The sequence below is a fragment of the Ischnura elegans genome, chromosome 1 (assembly GCF_921293095.1).
Source record: "Ischnura elegans chromosome 1, ioIscEleg1.1, whole genome shotgun sequence".
NCBI classification, from domain to species: Eukaryota; Metazoa; Arthropoda; class Insecta; order Odonata; family Coenagrionidae; genus Ischnura; species Ischnura elegans.
Window position 1 is genome coordinate 24,421,005 of NC_060246.1, and position 15,989 is coordinate 24,436,993.

General features: G+C 39.6%; 1 protein-coding gene across 1 annotated transcript in view; it reads left to right on the forward strand.

The window, feature by feature from the left end:
* Positions 1-8,683: 8,683 nt before the first annotated feature.
* The window catches only part of LOC124157316 (solute carrier family 15 member 2-like), a 53,716-nt gene continuing 46,410 nt past the window's right edge, over positions 8,684-15,989 (forward strand). Inside the window, exon 1 of the mRNA XM_046531944.1 lies at positions 8,684-9,100. Coding sequence (XP_046387900.1) covers positions 8,965-9,100 — 136 coding nt within the window. The 5' untranslated portion in view covers positions 8,684-8,964. The remainder of the gene's footprint in view (positions 9,101-15,989) is intronic.

Here is a 15,989-nt window from a genome sequence, read left to right on the forward strand (position 1 = left end):
GTGTGCCCAGGAAACGTGTTTTCGCATCTAAAATAAAGCTATTATTTTTGGTAATTACAACAACACAATGTTATTGATATGTCATGAAATTAACTGATGTAAAATTTCAAGGGCTTAAATAATATTAGCATAATTAAAAACAATATTGCTAGATTTTCGGGCTTAAATAATATTAGCATAATTAAAAAACAATAACGCTACATTTTCTCCGACTTCTGAATAAAACTGCGTTCTGCCGCAGTATTTGAATTCCCCAAGAACGCCTGTGTAGAAACATTTTGTCCAATTTCAATTAAAAACTTCATCTGGAGGATAAATTAGAAGCGTTTCACTTACCGAGGGTCAGGTAATGCATTCATTAGTTTCAATTCAAGTAAGCACGAATCGCAACAGATCAGAAAGTTTCTCTGTAATCATAACAGCACGGTATCTTTGATATGGGTATCAGTAAGCTTTCATCCTTGTTATTCCGTCGTTCAAGGGGATTTTCGCGGATTTTTCATGCATACGTGAATTTATCAAGTGCCTGTGTGTAATCAGATGGTTGCCGAACCCCAGGAAAAAAAGCAATGGAAAAGCAAAAGGGTTGGATAATTTTTTATCAAAAGATTTCGTCGAATCGTGAGATTTGAATTATAAAATCAAGGTGATTAATGAGCCTCTTATAGTTTGATGATAACACGGTCTGAGTAAATATTATCCGATAACACTTGTATTCAGAATTTTTATGCATGACGTTTGCACTTGAACGATAGCCGCGGCGCGACGGAGAACAGGTGACGCACAAATATATGTTGTGAAAGAGTAAATACGAGAGTAGAATGGACGACAATATGGATTGGGTCGTCGCTCACTCTGACCCGAAATCGCAGTTTCATAAAATAATTCGGTAGATGAATGAGAAAGACAAGATATAACGAAAAAAGTCTTCCTGATTCCGCCATTTTCTCGCAACTTAAAAATGAAAGAAATGTTGCCGTCCACTTTTCATGAGTTAGTGACGTCATGAAATTTCTGATTCATTGAATCGTTCAGAGAGACCCAATCTTCGACGGAAAGAATCGCTCATCAGTGTGGTTATGACAACGAAAGAAAGAAATTTTTAACTGAAATCTCTTAAGTTTTCACGTTTTACGAGAAAGTGAAACCTTAGGAGATTTCAGTTAAACATTTCTTTGTTTGGAAGCAATATCAGTAAGGAGTGCAAATTTTCCCTTACGGAATGAAAAAATGACGTGGATTAGGTATATAATAAAGGACTTTTCAACAAAAACTAATAATTATTATGCATCGATTCCTCACATGCATAAAAGAAGAAAAACGCTCATAAATCTGTAAAAAATTGAAATAATATGGAGTAAGGTGGTGGTGTATTCAGCAGTAGTCAATTATACGACCATAAATCGTTCATGTTTTTGCCTCCTTCCTTGGTCATACTTCAGTTCTCGTTTTATTCCCCCTGTAACCGAATTCCAGTCCCATATCACTTTGTGGTTTTACATTTCGGGAAGTTTCCGTAGCTGTTGGTACATCCAATTATCTTTTTCCAAACTATTAACCCATCTCACATGACACAATTCTAGTTCAGTATAGCATCGTCCAGATTAATTCCTACAGAGCCCCAACTTGATCACCCAATTTCGCGAATTTTCAATACTTTCAATACGAACCGAAAAAATAAGACGAAGGTCTTCTCTTCACAAGGCCTCTAGCCTTCTCAGCACAAGGTAGATGACTAAAATGGAAGAGGATTAATAAAATCGTAAACGTAGTGATTTTTTATTTTGCGCACCAAACACTATATTCCTATGCATGTACAGTTAAAGTTCACTTTTCGCTATTTATTTTCTCTGGAATCGAATTCGGTATAGTTGCTGTTCGGACACTTGACTTCCACATCATCCCATTTATCAATTTAAAATTTAATATTTATTCTTATTAATCATACTATTAAGGAGAAGCAACATAACATGGGTACTCTATGCCAGAAGCGTGAGCATTTCTTCCCTTGAGTTCAGCCTTACGCAGCCACTGGTCTGGGGTGATTCTCTCTCCCCCCCCCTCCTTACCGGGGAATTCGAAGATCCTCTCCCGGAAAAGTTTAGGAAATTGCATGCACGGAAATGGATTTTTATGCTATTCTGGATCTTTGAAATTGGATAAAATTAATGAAAAATAGCAACTTCGTCAGAAAAACACAATGAAAAATGAGAATTTAAAAAATGTATTACATTATTATCCATTAGTTAGTGAAATTTTTCCTTGACACTGCGCTGAAATAAAAAAAAAATCTCTAAAATAACCTTTTCGAATAACCCTTTTAACAAGGCATCAGGTTCTCTTTTTTATCTTCTGACACTTTTATTTTATATTATCACCTTACATTGAGTACGCGTGCAGTGTAAAGCAACTAATGAAAACTTAGAATTTTATAATTGCAAAAGAAAACTTTGGTTCATGTAATCCCTTTCTTCATTACACCTTTCCTACATGCTTCACGATTGACGGGAGTGTTGTGGGGCCCCCCTGAGTTCGGGGCCCTCGGCGATTGCCGACTAGCCAACCGGGCAAGACCTACCCCGATGGAAAGTGCAAAACTTGTCCGTCACGGCGCGGTTGATACCCGGGAGAAAGGCAAGGAAGCATGTAACCTTTCATTTCCGTTAAAAAAAATCGCGATTGAGTTGGCCATAACTGTCAATGCTATGTTAAGGATGATGATTAATTAATCTCTTCGTCCACACTTCAAGGGAAAGTTCTCTTCTATGTACTAGCGTGAAAGATATTCAAATCAGAAGAATATTAGTCACCACTTAAACACATTTCAGCGGTATAAAGAGGTTTTTATGAGATGATCATACATGAAAAATAAGTTTAAAATGTAGTCCAGCCATTAGCCGTAAAGTGTGTTTTGCCCTTTCATTTTCCAGTTCACTAAAATTCCTTCTCCTTTCACTAAAATAGATTGTAGGTGCGTGATTTCCTTTCCTCCCGAACCACTGGGTAATTATCATCAATATAGAAAAATTTCCACGCTCTATTGCTTATTCCGCACGCGCATAACTATATCGCCTCTACCCTCATCCCTTTCGCTGGAACTATTAAGCCACATTTTTAGTCATAAATCTCAGATACCTCTTGTCCACTGTCACTCTTTGTTCTTAAAATCTCGTTTTCATTAATGAACTAGCTGACCACCCGGCATTGCTCGGGAAAGACAGTACCAAGAGAAGTGGAAAACTTGAAATTCATGGTCACATAGGAGGATTTTTAGACACGCTGAACATCAAACAATGGAATGAACGATTTACGTACGACGCGCAAGGGATCAGCTTATACTCCGCTCCAAAACATTGATCGCTATATATGTCCAAACGTGTATACACCAAAAACGTAGTGTGAACTATATCCCAGCAAAAAGGTTTTTACCAAGAGGATTAATAGGTAAGTGCAGTATCCTATGAGTTATGTATAATTTTCGAGAAAAGAGGTGTGCCTATCCGTCAGGATGTCCAATCACATAAGTTGCTTGACGTAACGTAACAAATAATAATGAGAAAACAACGCAAAGGACGCATCGGACGCAGCTGAAAGTAGCACTACGGGGTTTGAAATCATTAGATGCACTTATGTACTAATTTTGGTCACAATCCGTGCATTCGTATGGAGACGCATAGCGGACAGACAAACAGACATCCTCTCTTATATATGTATGCAGATAATGTCGTGTTCTCTGATAATTCAACCGGGAACAAGCAATTGAAACGTCCCAGCAGGAGACGTAGTGATGTATAGGGTGAAACTTGAATGTCGAGGAGGGGAAACAAGATAAGAAGAATGTTAGCCAACTGACGCCTTTAAGGGGCTGAAGGGAAACCTCCGCGTCACATAAGGTGAAGGAGTAATAATTGATGAAAACGGATGCATGACATTTAGGGGTAACGCTTGAATCACACGATCAATTTTTCCATCCCTTCCGAGCAATAGCGTCAGCATCAAGGCAACAACGTCAGCTTAGCCCTCCTCCGCCAGGAAAAATCGAAGGGAGGAAGTAGTAATTACACGGCTGAGGATAGGGCACTGCCCTTTGACTCATACATTTCTCTTCCTTGAAGAGCAGCAAGCTCCTAATTGTGATGGGTGTAGGTGCCCTTTAAATATATGACATATCCGTGACGCGCAGATACGGTTCAATATAGGCGGAGACCTTGAATCCCTCCTAGGAGACCACCCTACTAATTTGAATGGTATAATTTTGTTTATCAAGCATATAGGTCTGTTTTTGTAAAATTTAAAAGTTCCTGTCTATTTTATGCAAATAGAGTTGTGCAGTAATGATCATTTTAATGTACAATTTGAATAAAATGACTGACAATGAGTAGTAATGCAGAATGACCTAGCCGTCGACGCACCCTGACGCTTAATTCTAATAGCTTCAGCGATAAGTGGCGGATAAATGACAGTTTCACACGATCATTTTCCGCGATTTTTTATTTGTTAACGGGTGCTGTCCTACTAACACACATTGAGGCGGCTTGCGGGGTTTTACGTAGATTTAGATGACTCCGCAGGGATAGTTATCCCATCCCCTTTTCCATCGCTCTGCACCTCCCTTCTCCCGTGATGGCTTCAGCCAATCAGAACGCACGGCCGCTAAGAGCGATCATAACACTAGGTTAGGCTTTTAATGGAATGCCAGTTGTAAAAACGGAAAGTGAAGAAATGAGCAAAGTGAAATAGGAACGATGAGAATGACCGTGTGATTCAGAAAATGATGGGTCGAGCGAACACTCTTTGGGTTACTGAAAACCTACCGCTGGAGCCAGAGGTGCAGCGAGGGGGGGTTTTGGGGGATAAACCTTCCCTCCCCCCCCCCAGAGCTCAGAGAAATTTTTAAGTTAAATCCATTTTATTTAATTGGATTAACATTACTTATTGAATATTGTAAGGATTAATGAAATATCCCTCAGAAAGCCGGAAAAATCACCATTTTGGACAATTTATCATAAAATTTATCTGGGAAAGGGCCCCCGCACCTCCCGTTTACCCTGGCGAGTATTCCATACCCCTCAGGCCCCCAGTATTTATTGCGTCTTAACCCCCCCCCCCCCCCCCACCTCTCTAGCCTTAATACCTATAGGCATATAGCTACGCCCTTGGCTATCACTCTGAGGGGCGGAAAAAATAATCGTGAGATTCAGGCTTACCGCAGATTTTTTTGTTTAAACCAAGAATGGCTCTCAAAATTGGTTTGCTGAATATCCTGCAGAACTCCACCATCTCACCTACTATGCGTACAACGCTTACGTTTTTCCGATTTCTAGTTTCCGATGAAAAGATATTTCACGAAGTTAACAATAAATTTTGTTCTCATAATAAATTTTGGAATATAACGCATAAAAGTTAAATCAACCATTGGTATTAAATTACAATTCACTTAAAGATTAGCTTCGGTTTTATGCAGGCGCAAACTTTATGATCGCGGGGGAAGTTTCGAAAAATCGTTAGTTTTTCTCTTCAAAATGCCTTCAAAAAACTAATTCGATATTTTATTGCAAAAATACATTGCATATTATAATTACCATTATCTTGATTATTAAGTTGTAATCGAATCGGCTGTAACTTCATTACAGCCCTTCGAACTCGGGTATCTATAATTCTGAAAGAGACAGTGGAAGCTTTGTTGACACTTAAATGCAAAACATTATTGGTTGAAGTCGTTCATGGTTTTGAGTCACCCGAAAATTTAGCGCCAGAAAATTTCCTAAAGGTTACGTGAGCTTGTGTTTAACAGAAAGATATGCGAAACATCCTAGGAAATTTCAACCAGAGAGTTAATAGTGTCAATTCTCTGATTTGGGAAGGAGAAAATAATCAATGTTTATGATAAACAACACGGAGGCGCGTGACCAAGCACGGGCGTTCTAAGAAAAACGTAAAGCTGAAGAAACGCATGATATCCTCAATGTTCGCAGAAGCGGCGTGCGTAATGATGTCTGCCAGAAAGTAGCGGAGGGAATTATCAATTTCGCAGTCCCAGATAGGCAATTAGGGATTCCCAAAATATTTTTCAGCGGGGAAGGGAGAGAGGAGTAATAGTGGGTAGCATGGAGATATGCAACACATTGGCGTAGTCAGAGGGGATCCGGGGGGTCCGGACCCCCACCCCGAAATATAAAACACAATTGATTTCCTTCATAAAAGAAAACAAAATATTGAAAAATCATGAATTTACAAAGTATTGATTTAACAAATGAAGTTTTTCCTATTGTGAAAAGTGTTCAAAGTAGTTTAAAACCCATTACTTAATAAGCCATTTTTCAAATATTTCCCCCCCTGGTTTTGGACCCCCCAAACGAAATTCCTGGCTACGCCACTGATGCAACCCATCATAGATATAGGGAGACATAGGGGTTCAAAAACCCCCGAAATGCAAGAGAGATAGTCTCAAGTGTACCACCCCCAAATAAACTCCCCGAGAAACGTAGTCCCCCTCTTCTTGTGAGTACCCCCTCCCCCGAAATGTTTCCTTGCTACGGCCTTGGTGATGGCTTGATGGTTGAGCTTTCGCTGATGAGTACGAACTACGCTATCAGTATCCGCTAGAAACTACTCCTCCCCATGTCACCAAAACGCAAATTCCCAGGGAAAAAGTGAACGAGAGTAGAAGGGAACTCCATGGAAATATGAACATCCCGTGGCCTTAAAAAAGAGCGGTTGCCAAAGAAAAAGCAGCTTGTTCCAGGGACCACCTGAGAGAATTGGAGTCGCTTCTGTGAAATACATGCTCCAATGAGCGCGTACGTGAAGAACGATTGGAATTTCGTGGGTCATGCGCAGAAGTCTGGTATTTTCGTTTAGATGAGTTAAATTTTTAAGTGGCACTAAACAGGTCTGCAGGTCATATTCCCATTATTTTTCGTAATTTTCGTGATTCGGTGGCCGATACTGATTGGAATTACGCCGTAGTGAAGATAATCATGGATGTTTTGCGATATTCTTCGGATGAACATTAGTGTAAAGAAACTTATGCAATCTTCACATTGAAATGTTCAGGGTAATTATAGTGAACCCATGACAACATTCACTTATTTCTCGAATAAAAACACTCTAGTCCCAGAAAAATTGTGGGATAAAGTTTTCATGTTTGAGATAGATGAAAATTTTGATACAGAACTATCCTGTAAATAATCTTAAAATATCAAAAGAGTGAGTTTTCAGAGAGTGGTACGTCGCAAAAAATAACGTTCCACCCGGAGCCACGCGTTCTGCTCGAGTGTAAAAACTTGAGCCCAAAACATAAACCTCAGCCGTGCCTCTGTAGATAATAATGTAAAAAAATCAGCCGTTTTGACGAAAGAGTTTTCCGATCACAGCCTTTCCCCACGCCGCCGCACAGTGGGCTGAAATCGAAAAAAGCTGGACAAAACCTCAAAATCAATTTTTTTGAGTGCGGAAATTGAAACTTTGCACAGTTGTTATCAATACTTTAGTAAATGTTTTGACGAAAACCGTTTTTCATAGGTAAATTTTTTAAACAAATTACTTGGCCTCAAAGTTGAACAAATTTCGCAAAAAAGCCCTCATTGAATTTTTTTTGGAATTTCAGCATGTTAAAACTAATGCCACACCTTCTGTAGTAATTAAATAGAAATTAAAATTTGCAATGTTATTATGCGGTTTATTGTTGTTAATTCTTGGCAACTTTCACGACTCTGTTGCATTATTTGTGGCCGATACGATACAAAATGGCGGACCCTGTTTTTCGTCGAAATTTTGTGTTCGTGTAGGATTATAAAAAAAGGATCACCGAGTTACCTCGAGATATTTACACCGCTTATACAACAAAACATATAGAGTGTGCTACCAGAAGGACAGCTGCGACCACCTGCGACGCCGAAATTAAGATCGATTTTTCGAACGTGCGGCACAGTTCGGAGCTTGCTGCAGGCCACGGGGATTTCCGTGCTCGACGGACGTTGGAAAGTGAATATTTTAGCAAGTGAATTGGGTATAAGATATAATTTATTTAGTGCCACGTCTATTTTACATTACTTATAGCTTAATTTCTTCGCTGTCATGCGATAATTATCGTTGATACGTTACAAATTGGAGGACTCTGTTTTTCGTGGAAATTTTGTGTTCATGCACGATTATAGGATAACCGAGTTACCTCGAGATATTTACGTTGCATTAAATCAAACGTTTTAGAGTGTTCATCCAAAAAAATCAACTACGACCGTTTGCATCAAGCAAAATAAAACTCGAAGTTTTACGCCGCGCGTAGTCTGCGGCAGCTCCGTTTCGTCCCAGAGTTTTAGTTTAGTTTCGACCCGAAGTAGTTTTGACTCCGATTTCGTTTCGACCCTGACTTAAGCTCCCCGGGTTAAAATCCATTTCGTTTCGTTTCTACATTTCGCTCCCTGGAACGAAACTATTGAAATTTTACTCGTTTTGACTTTCGTTTCGTTTCACTTGCCAACCCTGTTCAAGGAAACACGAGAGTCATTCGCGGAAAAACCGTCGAAATCGTCGGTGGCCCGCCTCCCGCCCTGCAACCGCAGCAGCAGGAGGTATAGGTGCGCGCCATTCGTCCCGAGGGAAGTGTTCTTATCTCGGCGGATACTTAATAATGTGAGATAGCGGTCGATGATGTCCATATAAAAACACATGCAGACGATGCAGAAGACGAAACGGGCACGTATGGATCCGAGTGAGGCTCACGAGTCCAACAAACAGCTGAAACCACGGGCCAACCCGGCAGAGCACTACCCCTGAGCAAACCCCACGACGGAAACGAAGACCACTCGACGAGGACATATACTAAGCCCACATTTACCTTTGTTAAACAAAGTTGGACGCCCGCGAGCATCACGGAGCACGGCTGACGCCAGTGGCAAGCAGCACACACACACAAACACACTCGCTTGAGCACGCGCACCGTCGGGAGAGACGAAAGCCACCATGACGATGTCCACCGAGATGGAAACCGAGATGGTTTCCCCCAAGGAGGTGTCCACGGGAGAGGGCGAGGACGTCACGGCGCCGCCGACGCCCGAGAAGAAGAGCGACGACGCCGACGACGGAATTTCCGCCAAAGGTGAGCGGACGCAAAGTGATGTGTCCGAATGGAATTAAAGCCACCAATAAATGAGAGTCTAATGAAATACGAGGCATTACAAATGATGGATTCAATTTCGGAAATGCATCGCACAAACGAATTAGAGAGGTGAGCTGCGTGTAAGAGTTACGAAGAAATTTCTAAAATCAAGTGTACAATTTCGGTTCACTGAGTTTCCAGCTGAATTCCTAACAATCCTTCTGGTGGTAGAGGTTTTGTTGGCATTCCAAAACAAAATATTTATCCTGCAAATCGCCAATGATCTCGAATATGCAGACTAATTTTACAATCAGGTATACAATTTATCCAGTATACAATTTCGGTTCGCTGCATTTACGCATAAAATCTTAACTATCCTCCCTATATAGAGGTTTTGATGACTTTCCAAAGCAAAATTTTTGCGTTAAGAAGCACCAACAATTTCCCCATAACCTGGCCCCAACAATTTTTTTGAGGGTTGTGGCATCACGTGGACGAGTAGGAAGTTGAGCAGCTCACAGTAATAACTAAACCTTGCCGATCTATCTATCTAACTATCTATCTAAAAAAATATCTAGCCGATCGGGTAGGTTTGGTTGCCAGGGTGTCGTTTACATACCCCGCGGTTGCGGATTCGATTCTCGGTGGTGGTGAAAAATTTTCAGAGGAAGCCTCATCGTTACTTGCTGGTGATGCGTTTGAGAAGGTCAGTTCAAGCATAGCCTGATGAGATATTAAACCGAGTCCTCGCGTAGTCTCCTAAGTACCTTTCTGAAGTAGAGGGCTGACACCTGTAAACACGCTTCTAAATACTCTAAACGCCCCTCTCCAGCAATACGACACACATCCACGCGGCAGCTGAACTCTTCCTAAACGCGAAGATGCAGTTCATATGTCACTGAGTCAGTGCGACACCAGCGGTCATTTACAGATGGTTGTTCAAAACTTTAGAACTCATTTCTCCGAAACTTTAATTTCATGAAGAATTTGGGTATCGTTCACGATGTGCCATGATCGTCAAGTGGCTTTCTGCCCCCTGACAGCTCCCAAAGTTTCCTCCACCTCCCCCTGTCCTGTACCTCCTCCTTGGCTTCCTCGTATCTTCTTTTTATCATCACTTCGTCCGTCCCTTTCAGCCTTCTTCTTCCTCTTCTCTTTCCCCCTTCCACTGTTCCTCCCTCGACTGCTGTATTTAAAATCCCCTTCCCTCTTAAAATATGCCTGATCCAATTCCCCTTTCTCTTTTGTAAAGTTCTCAATTGTGTTCTTTCCTCCCCAACTCTTTCCAGCACCTATTCATTCTTTTCTTTATCCACCCTCTTCACTCTCTCCAGTCTCCACACCCACATTTCATTAGTGTTAATCCATTCCCCATCTTCTCTTGCCAAGGTCAGCGTCTCGTATCCATACAACACAACACTCCACATGTAGCATTTCAGCTGCCTCACCCTCGCCATATTGTCAGTAATGATGTATACAGTCAAAATATTGAGTCAATCGTTTAGAATCACCCTATATGCCATAGAAAATTTTTATTGTCAGGATTATTGAATTTTATTTTGATTATTGTGTATTAATCAATTGGTTTTTGTACCCTATTTTATCATTTGAAGACGAATGACTTTTCAATCTTGAGTTCTTTCTAATAATTTACTGCAACAGATAAAACCTGATCTTTATGATTAGGAAACCGTTTGGAAGCAATCTTATCGGCCCGCCAATCACTTTTATCTGCTCTAGATTTCAGTAAAAATACAGAACGGCCTTTTTTCAAGGCGTTACTGTAAAGGCTAAGCTATGAGTTTGACATTTCGTTACCTAGGAGCTATGCCATTTTACGTATTTTCTAGAATGCATAAAAATCCGAATCTTGATAACACATGGATGTCCATGATGCTTCAATTACAAATGAAAGCATCTTCGTTAGAAATATTATCCGTGAGACATTATTTCGAATAGAACTGAACGAAAATGATCAAAAGAGGAGAGTAAGAGCTACAGATGCACATATTGTGAATTAACATGGGAAATTAAAACTGCAACCAAAAATTTCAACTCCTTTTTTCCTACATTCACAAGTTTTTTTTCCGAAAAAAATACGGTTAAGATCAAGGTAACTGGAAATCGAGACGTCACACTCACACACACAATTGTGACTCGGTAATTATTGAGACCTTAGTAGAGTATTTATAGATTTCTAAGGTGGATGACTACGAGTTTCCCCAGAACTTAAAAAAAACTATTTTTGTGAACACTAAAAATCTGAAGTAGTGCTTAGGAAATCTAGATATCATGTCTCCTGGAAAGTCAACCCAGTTTAGAAGATTTGTTGAATTCTAGTTATACCAAAAATTAATGCTTGATGAATATCAACCCCGATATTTATGATTTCTTGAATGGGAGATATCACCGATATAATCCTAAACTCCTTGTTTCAATTTACTTGTAACGGCTATACGCAAGGTACAGAATAAGCAGGAGTAGGGTTGGGGTTACCTTAATCTCTCAAGCATCACTATCGCATCTGTAAACTTCTGCATCGTATCAAACATGCTCGAAAAAGCTTAAACTTTTTAGAATAACCTAAATTAATTGCTATTGCAGATGAAGATGTTGGTAAAACCATACGGCATTTTTCCCAACTAATTAAATTTCATTTCCGGTAATGTACGTTCTCATTTCATCGTGAAAAGTTTTATTTTAAATACCAAAATTACGCGCTGTTTTGCATCAAATTTTTTATTACTTCCGTTTCCAGTTTATAGAGCTCAAATAGGAGTTCGCTCAAATAGCTCTGACGATATGGCCTCCTGAAGCGGTGGCTTGCTTAGCCGCACAAAATGAATACGCCGGCAGTCTCGAGACTGCTCACTTTCAAACTGGTCTACGCCGACTAGTATATTCCCAGTATATTACCAAATATGTGGCGTTACGTCTTTAAATCTTCGAGATTGTGAACGTAAGCCCCAGACATAGGGAACTCCGATCGTCTTTCACCAGTTGGTTGAGGGAAAGACTCCACAAACAAGAAAATCACCACTCAAGAAACAATTGTCACAAATATTTTCAATCATTATCTATTAGAAGTAGAAATATTCAAAAACAGAATTATTACAGAACACAACGATGATAACTAATGATCTCATAGGAAACATTACCAAAAACTAAGTACAAGCTGTATAATTTTGCAGAAATCACCCATCTCAGCCGAGACATCTATCCACCGCTAGCGCCGGAACGAGAGAGAGGGCTTGCGTGCTCCGAAACGTGTCAGGGTGGAGGGGAGGGAAATTAATCATTATCACTGATACAATTGACAGGGATTAAAAAAACCGTAACAGTAAAATTGCTCGGAAAGACAGTTCAGTCATCATTTTTGGGCCTATTCCGGACTTTAAAGGTCAATAAACCACTGTGCGCCATTGTAGCTATAATAAATCACTAGAATGGAGGTTTGGGCTGACCCGACGAATCGTGAATAGGCTTTCCCATCAAGAGGACCTTCATATCTGGCGCAAATCGATATGAGGCCGTCCCATTCATAATTCTAACCAAAACACCTTGTAACTCTAAGCTATACAATTCACGATCCTGGAAATTCGAGGACTTTAACTGAAAGTTAAAGAAAGAAACTCAGTTAAGTTTCCTGTCCCTTCTACCTTGACTCCTCCTAACTATGTCAGCAAACTCATAATAACACTAATAAGGAATCATATGTTATTGAGAGGGAACAATATGCTTCCGTCGAGTAGCACTGGGAGAAAAAATCTTTTCTCGGAGTAAGAGAATTGCATGGCGAGATTCTTAAATGCCCACGAAATGTGTAAAAGAATAGCTAGATCATCCACTGTTTTACTCATCGGCATTCGCTGATGAATTGTGAAGCTTTGCTTTCATTTGAAGAAATATCTTTGTGATAGTTTGCTTGCTGATGGTAAAGATCGTGTCATTCAATGCTGTGTTGAAGGCCAAACTCAAAAGCATATACTCGTATTTCAAAGCATGAGTAGAATCTTTGGTTAGTCGCGCAAATATCATGGTGAGAGCCTTATCACATATTCAAACTTGTGATAAAATAATGAAACCGCTTTGACAGTTTATTCATGATGAGGAAAAAATACGAGCATTGAAGAGGAGAGACGAGGCCATCGGCATGATCAACTAAATAGAGGATTTGGAGATGAAAAAGATAAGTGGAGAAATATGGAAAAAAGCGAACTGCTCATCAAAAAGTGGAAAAAATATTGGACTGAGGGACGGAAAAGTGAAAGAAAATTATAAAAACGCTTCTGAATGGTACTTCTTTTTTTTTTAACTATTTCATTAAATTAAAGCAATAAAAAAATTCTCAAATCCAATAATTTCTTGCATGACAGAGATTATTGTGTCGATGAATTTAGTAGGGAGTCGTTTTTAGAAAAAACCATTAACTTCTCTTTTAGATTAAAAACAGTAGTGAACAATGATTTGGAACATTTAATTTCAGAATGAAAAATATATTCATATTAACTCTTCAAGCACTTAATAATGTTTTAAGTTAAGTTCGTTTGCTCTATGCCGGCTATTCGATCGTGAGAAGAAAAACCAACATTCCAGCAGTTATCTAGGTCACTAGTGCCGCAAAGATCACAGAAGAGAGAAAATGATAAGAAAGAAATGAAATTCCATTTTTTGTAGGCGAACATCACCAAGTGGTGCTTCCTGTAGGCAGTGTGAAATAGATTGCCTCGTCATGAACATATATCGCTTATTTAAGAAGAATCACCTGAAGTGAAGATTTAACTTCATAGCAGATTGATTGACGGCAAAGGCAATTTCGCGGAAAGCCAATAATTAGAATTCCCGTCCAGCAGATCAGTTATCACGATAGCACGACTGTAATATTCCAGCCGTACCTGGAAGAAGAATATTAGAACGCAGTTTCTCTAAGTGTACAGGGGTTTGAGGAACTCATTAACACCTCCATTACTTGGTGTGCATCGTATTTTATAAAAAGAGATAATTCTAAATCAGAAGAATACACCAAAGGATGAAGTTCGCCATGAATAAATATTTGACTTAGCTGGGATTCGAACCCGGATGTCCCGATACCAGTTTGGTGGTGGCTCGGTGGTGGAACTGGTTAACACGCCTGACCGGCAATCGGGAGATCCGGGTTCGAATCCCGACTAAGTCAAATATTATTTCATGGCGAACTTCATCCTATGGTGTATTTAACTCTGCACCCGTGCGCGTGATTGCGTACAAAGTCACTTGTTCCCAGTGGCGGATACAGAAAAAACTCAAGGGGGTGGCGCAACATATCTTGAGTTGTCTTTACTTTTATCGTAATAAAATGTGATCAAGTCACAGGCAAAGTATATGAAACTTTTATTTAAAGTGATTATAAACATGTAAATGACAATTCCATCTTCTGATATAAAAAAGCTACAATTGTGGTTTTGCAATGTACGGCAATACATGCGGATCCGCAAGGGGGGGGGGCGCACGCCCCCTGCGCCCCCCATCTGTATCCGCCACTGCTTGTTCCTGCAGTGCTTCTAAATCAGAATAAAAAATATGATTGTAAAATAAGATAATTAAAACAAAAAAAGGAAGAAAAATCATCTGTATAAATCAAATAGTGTAACTACCGTTTTTAATATGCTTTTCAAATGCGACGTCATTAATTTTGAATGGAATGAATCTAATGCTTTTTCCCCTTGTCTCCGAAACATCGCTTGATATCCCTCACAATATGGTTTCTCGGCACAATGGTAGGGGTGAATCAAATCCAAACTAATCCCTTTTGTAAAGCGTTCATATTGCCTCGAAAAAATACAGTGGCTTGGAGCATGCATCCCCCACCATAGACCCGAATTAATCATCACCATTGACGAAGACACGTATGCTATTGCTCTCCCGGTGAGACCAGTGACCCCAACCAGCCAGTTTACAATAGCAATAATGTTTTTCGTAATTGTTCGCGTTGTCAGTGTTTAGTGTTAAAAAGAAAACTTAAATCTAATGACTTTGACATATTGCTAGAAATAGAATTAACATAAATTGCAGAAACATTTATAGGTGTCAAATATTAATTTTTATTTATATTTGATGCGTATGTGAGTATTGTCCTTTAAATGTCAATATATTTTTATTTAATATACAAACGGGTATTTTCTCTTTTCAATATTTTTATTTTCAGTTTTTAATCAGAAATTGTATTAAGCAATGGATATTTTTTTCTATTACGGTAACTCCGCTCATGTTTGGGAGAACAGCTAATTTATTCACGGTCTATATACGTGCAATGTTACGAAAAACCCGTCCGAAAATAGATTTTACGGTAAAAATTTTATACATTCCACTGCCCTGGACGTAGTTTCGTGAGTTGGATTACGAAAATGATTATTGTATATGCTCACATGGTGATGAATGTAACAGTTTGTTTTCGTCGCCCTTGGTTACCGATATAAAAATTAAAATATTCCGAAAATCACCGAAAAATACCATTCCTAAAAGATAAACGATTACGCTGGGGGGGGGGCTCTCTATAGCCCCCATTCCATTGATCCGCCACTAATTAATATAAGAGGGCTATAGCCCCCCATCCACCATTGGGTCGAAACACACACTAGATAAAATCGAAATTTTTGATGGTTGCCACATTGCACAAAAGTATTTTGTTATATTTTTGCCGATATATTTACCTACTTTAGCGAATTGAAATAAATTTAGCCCTAAGCTTAGGGCCTATTCCACACGCCCTTGGTATGTTGCAATCCAGTGGTGGATCTGCCACCGGATTGTAATATTACCCGTCACACCATGGGTATCCAATTTTTACTAGATAGAACGATAATTTTGTTCGGACCCCACTACTGCTAGAAGGTTACTCACTGTGACCAAA